The following is a 6000-nucleotide window of genomic DNA, read 5'->3' as shown; positions in this document are numbered from 1 at the left end:
CAGCCCACTCCTACGAGCAGGTGCTGACAGACATCACCGACGCCATCAAACTGGACTCCGGGGTGGTCAAGAAGATCTACACTTTGGAGGGCAAGATGGTGAGCTCTTTGCCGTTTCCTCATTTCACTGACAATGTAGCAGGCAGGCAGGTGGAAGCAGCAACGGGATGACCGAAGGTGGGGGGGGGGCCGGGACCGCAGGCCAGCACGCAGCTCCCGAGGCTCCGGCCTGCAAACATGCACAAAAGAGAAAAAAGGGGGGCCAGCACAAGAAACTACAGGAGCGATTGACAAAAATGATAGCTATGAGATACTTATAATAAATAAAAATGGAAATGGAGAAGAGAGGAAGGGTGAGAGGCACCGCCCAGTGGATCATGTCGGTGCCCCCCTGCAGCATAGGCCTATAGCAGCATATCTACCACGAAGCTATATTTGAGACTAACTATTATAGTCTTGTTCTACAGCTGCAACTATGACTACTGACTCTAACACACTAGAGTTTACACTACCTAGAGATTTACCAACACCAGCTAGAGGTTTAATAAACACTAACTATAGGCTTTACTAAACAGAAAGGTTTTCAGTTTAGTTTTAAAGGTGGAGGTGGTGTCAGCCTCCTTAACCCAGATTGGAAGTTGGTTCCATAGTAATGGTGCCTGATAGCAGAACACCCTCCAAATCTACATTTAGATACTCTAGGAACTACGAGTATACCTGCACTCTGAGAACGGAGAGCTCTGTCAGGAACATAAGGCACTATCAGGTCTTGCAAATAATGCGGAGCTAAGCCGTTTTGGGCTTTATATGCAAGTAATACAATTTTAAATTGGATTCTGAATTTTACAGGTAACCAATGGAGCTTTATTAGTACGTAGGTAGATTTGTTTTGCAGTAGATGGGAGAAGGCATCTCACATACAATCTTTACAGTCATTAATTTGACACAGGACAAATACACAGAACAGGTTTACGACAGCACAAGACAGACATGGCAGGTATCACAATGCTCACTGAACAGGATACAAGTAGATGTTGCCCACAAGGCAAAGAACATTAAATAGAGGTAGAACCAAGGTCAGGGTTTCTAATAAATAGAAAAAAATAAGTTAAAAGCAGGATAGACCTCAGCAATAAATAAAATGCGTTAAGATTTGTTTAACAGAGAGGCAGCAGCAGGGACAGAGCTGTTCTTGTAGCGTGTGGTCCTCGTTCTGGAGACTATGAATCTGCGTCCTGATGGCAGTAGCTGGAACTCACTCGCTAGGGGATGGAGGCATCATTGGGAATGGAGTTGGTGAGCCGCTGCAACTGCTTGGCGTCCAGCGACTCAAGGCCCAGCTGGGTTTCCCCAATCAGCCGACCATTTAATGATCTGGTTGAGTGAGCTCCTTTCTTTTAGGGGCAGGTTTCCGAACCATGATGCTAGTGAAAAAGTTAAAACACATTCATCATGGTCCTATCTATGTGTAAACGGGACAACTTCCTTAGACAGAACAGCCGCTGGTGTCCCTCCGTGCTCACAGCTTTGCAGTTCTCTTTAAATTTTAGGGTAGAGTCAATGATTGTCCACAGATATTTATAGGACTGCACTTTTTCAATGACTTGTCCCTTAATCCTAACAGGTTCAGGTGTTTAGGAGCAATGCATTTGTCCCATCGTGGCATTGCTGAGTTTTAGTTGCAAAGGCTTCAGGCCAACTCTTGCGATGTAGTCTGTGAGGGCTGATATCTTTGTTGACAGGGTTCAACTTAATAAACTAGTTCCAGAAAGAGGAAAAAGACCAAATGGCGCATTGCTGTTTTGTACACAGACCACCAACACCCAGAACTGAAACGGCCCAGTTGTTGTTGTTTTTAAAAAGGAGCTAGAAGACGATTTCAGCCCTGGATACTTGGGATGGTACGAGGTCGGTTCGGTAAATGAGGGCAGCTAAAGTGTGTTGCAGCTCCCTGCCTTGCTGGCTACGCATCAGCCCACAAAGTCGTCAAACCATGAAGCGTCTTTCAGCTTGTCAGGAAGCGGTTGGAGTAGGACCCAGATGCAGGAGACCAGAAGGCAGGAGTTCAAAAACCAGTGATTTAATTGTCAAAATGAACCAAAAGCGCTGCTGAGCACGATACAAAAGCCAGAAGATGAACAAGAATCAAAAAATGACAAAAACCTGAGCAGAAAACACTGAGGAACAAACAGTACGGATCAGCAGGAAGCAAGGGAAAGACTGGACCAGATATACACAAGGGTGGGGGGGGGGGCTCGCTGGTGGTGGGTTGCCTCCCGCCCCCTTCTCGTCCTCTTGCTGGTGGCCTGGGTTCCGGGTTCTTCCTTCTCGGACTCTGGTCTCGCGGGTGACGGGGTTGCTCCCTCCCCTCCCCCACTATAGATACACTTCAGGTGGAGCTTTGATAGGATTATTACACACACACACACACACACACACACACACACACACACACACACACACACACACACACACACATAGCCACACAGACATGTACATACACACGTACATATACACACACACACACACACACACACACACAAACAAACCGTGACACAGCTTCATTAATGCAAAATCTGTCATGTTACTCATTTCTACTGGTTGTGAGTTTTTTATGTACATCTTAGAACTCAGCATCTATGAAATAATCAAGGCTTAATGTTTCACTCTTTGTATATTTTTAAATGAAAGTTGGAGCTTTGTCTCCTCATCCATTCAGCTTGCCGTGTATGTGTCTCCCCAGCTGACGGAGGTGGGCATGAACAACTGTGTTTGAACGTCCTGTTCACCAGCACTGAGACATATTTCTGTGCAGAAACATAAAGTTGACAGATCTCTGGAGCCGTGGTGGCTGTTAAGGGCTGGTGTGATGCTTCACATCACCAGTCACGTTAGACTCAGGAACCTAGACAAGCTTCCTTTGATTGAAACAAACCTATGGTGTCTGACCATCACTATTTTATGAAGATGTTGACCTTCTTTTGCCTGAAGAGTGAAATCAAACCCTCAAAAGGCTAAATATTTAATGAACACAGTCCTCTTTTATGAATGAGGAATAATTGTGTGGATTGAGAGGGTGACAGAGACTGGTGGAGTTCAAGAAAAGGTAAAGTTGGGAAAGAAAATCTATGAATGAAGTCTTACCTACGCTGCAGAGATGTGAACCAGAGCTCTGAGCCCAAATATAAAAATAACTCCCCGTCACATCGCCTCGCACGGGCCGCCCACACGTTGTCTTCACTACAGCGCTAAACGGAGACGGTCCCGTGTGTGTGGCAGTGAACTCACTCTGCACTGCAGCTGAGTCACGTCAAACCAGCCTTTTCTCAGGCACAAATACAGGATTGTGTGTATTTGTAAGCAAAGGAGAGAGGCAAGGCAAGTTTATTTATATAGCACAATTCAACACAAGGTAATTCAAAGTGCTTTACATTGACATTAAAAGTGGCAAGACATAATTAGACAGTAAATAACAAATAAGATTGAATAAAATTATGAATAAGATGATAAGAAAAGAAGTAAAATAATAAAAAGCACAAGCTGTTAAAAATAAGGGCAGTAGAGTCCAGCAGGTAAGTTTAATTTAGGAATACGCTTCAGTAAACAGTAATGTTTTTATCCTGATTTAAAGGATCTACAGTTGGAGCAGACCTCAGATCTACAGGAAGTTTGTTCCACCGGTGAGGAGCAGAATAACTGAACGCTGCCTCACCTTGCTTGGTTCTGGTTCTGGAACCACAACAAACCAGATCCAGATGAACCTCAGGGGTCTGGGAGCTTCATAGGAACTAACAGATCCAGATGAACCTCAGGGGTCTGGGAGCTTCATAGGAACTAACAGATCCAGATGAAGCTCAGGGGTCTGGGAGCTTCATAGGAACTAACAGATCCAGCATGTATTTTGGTCCAAGACCATTCAGGTCTTTGTAGACCAGCAGTAAGATTTTAAACTCTATCCTTTGACTCACTGGAAGCCAGTGTAGTGATTTCATGACCGGTGTAATGTGGTCCAGTTTCCTGGTGTTTGTAAGGACTCTTGCGGCAGCGTTCTGGATCAGCTGCAGCTGCCTGATTGATTTCTTGTTAAGGCCTGTAAAGATGCCATTGCAATAATCCAACCTACTGAAAATGAATGCATGAATAAGTTTTTCCATGTCTTGTTTAGACAGAATCCCCTTAATTCTAACAATGTTTTTCAGGTGGTAATAGGCAGATTTAGTGATAAACTTTAGATGGCTGTTGAAGTTCAGGTCAGAGTCAATAATTACACCAAGATTTCTGGCTTGATTTGTAGCTGTCAATGACATTGAGCCAAGGTGAGCGCTGATCTTTTCCCTTTCATTTTTAGGGCCAAAAAGGATCACCTCTGTCTTTTCTGCATTTAGCTGGAGAAAATTCTGGCACATCCACTCATTGATTTGGTGAATACAGTTACTCAATGAGATCAGGGGGCTGTAGTCATGTGGTGACACTGAAATATAGAGCTGTGTGTCATCGGCATAAGTATGGTAGGAAATGTTGTGATGTTCCATAATCTGAGCTAGCGGTAGCATATAGATGTTGAATAGAAGCGGTCCGAGAATAGACCCTTGAGGAACCCCAGAGAGAGAGAGGGAGAAGTTGTCTCTTCCCACCTCTCATCATCACTGTTTCTCTCTGCTGGTCCGCCTGCTCCCCTCCTCAGCCTCCCTGGCTCATGGTGCACCTCCAAGTTATTGACTACGTTTCCATGCAGTCAATAACCCTTTTCAAACCGGAATATTAGCAATAACCCGGTTGCGCACGTCCATGTAAACACCAATAACCCCTTTGAGCGAAAAGCTGCGCAAAGCAGGATTTGTACGAACGCCAGACCAGATCCAGCACCGCTGGAAGACGCTGAAAAAGGTGAACTACAGGTACAAGAAAGAAAACGGTACCAGCCGGTCCGATTATCCTCCGTGCTGCTGTTATTGTTGTTGTTTTGGATTTGGATACAGGAAGAACAAGCGGAAATGACGGGAATTGCGTCATGACCTTCTCCGTGCGTTGCTGGTTTGATCCAGATATCCCAAATGATTAATTACCATGTATACAGGGATAACCCTGTTTGCTCACGCATGGAAACAGATTATTTCCAATGTTTCAGTAACCGGAATATTGACCTTAACCCCAATTTTGACTGCATGTAAACGTAGTCATTGATTGTGGGAACATGGAGCAAGTGTCCACCTGACAGCAGCATCAGAACAACATCATTATTTCTGAAGCAGATTGGGCCACAGGTCAAGGGCGTCGTGTAGCAGCAATCACGTCTTAAATTAACGATTTGTGAGTCATGCTTTTGAACATGTTCCCTGCCTTAGGGCTTTTTATGCCTAATGGCCACTTTAGTCATTTGTATTAGCATTTGTCTCAGGTCAAAGAAGTCCTCTTCTAGTGGCTTGTCTTTTCATCTCTTCATCTTTAATGATTTACTGTTAACTCAGTAGGAAGTTAACCCCTGTTAGCTCTCAGCTTTAGCCAATGAAATCCAAGGATCTGATTTTCCTTGAGAAAGCTCCTGTTGAAGATTAAACTCATGCTTTTGGCAGAATGCCTACTAACTCAACTGGTCTTATTAATGACAGTTTTGTGGGAGAATATATGTAGCTATTCTGCCCCTGCTGTTTTCATCCCTGTGTGTTTGGAAGTAAGATGGTTTTGTTGATGCTATTTTTAGACCCAACATTGATTGGACTTGTAGGCATGGAAACACGCTCAATGCCAAATGGGCTGTGCTGGGCTGGGAGCAGAATAAACTCCTCATTTTATGTTTAGTTTTGTGTGTGGGCGTGGCCTCATGCTTTTATTTGTGCCATGGAGACGACGGGAGAGCGGAGCTGTGGGATTCTGATGCAAACGGAAATGAATGGGGAAGAACTAGATCATGATTGCATGATGGGACTGAGTCCCTGTGTGGTTTACTTAGAAAAAGAAAATTGTGCGCAAGACCTAAGAGCCTTCTGAGAAGAATTTTGAC

At 44.4% G+C, this 6000-nt stretch overlaps 1 protein-coding gene across 3 annotated transcripts in view; it reads left to right on the top strand.

Moving 5' to 3' along the window:
* The window catches only part of LOC133459444 (serine/threonine-protein kinase DCLK1-like), an 80729-nt gene that overhangs the window by 3822 nt on the left and 70907 nt on the right, over nucleotides 1–6000 (top strand). For all 3 annotated transcript variants that reach the window (XM_061739368.1, XM_061739369.1, XM_061739367.1), the window contains one exon: nucleotides 1–98. This exon is cut by the window's left edge and continues 252 nt beyond it. In XM_061739368.1, coding sequence (XP_061595352.1) covers nucleotides 1–98 — 98 coding nt within the window. The remainder of the gene's footprint in view (nucleotides 99–6000) is intronic.

The sequence above is a fragment of the Cololabis saira genome, chromosome 14 (assembly GCF_033807715.1).
Source record: "Cololabis saira isolate AMF1-May2022 chromosome 14, fColSai1.1, whole genome shotgun sequence".
Lineage (NCBI taxonomy): Eukaryota > Metazoa > Chordata > Actinopteri > Beloniformes > Belonidae > Cololabis > Cololabis saira.
This window is presented reverse-complemented; position numbering and strand designations above follow the sequence as displayed.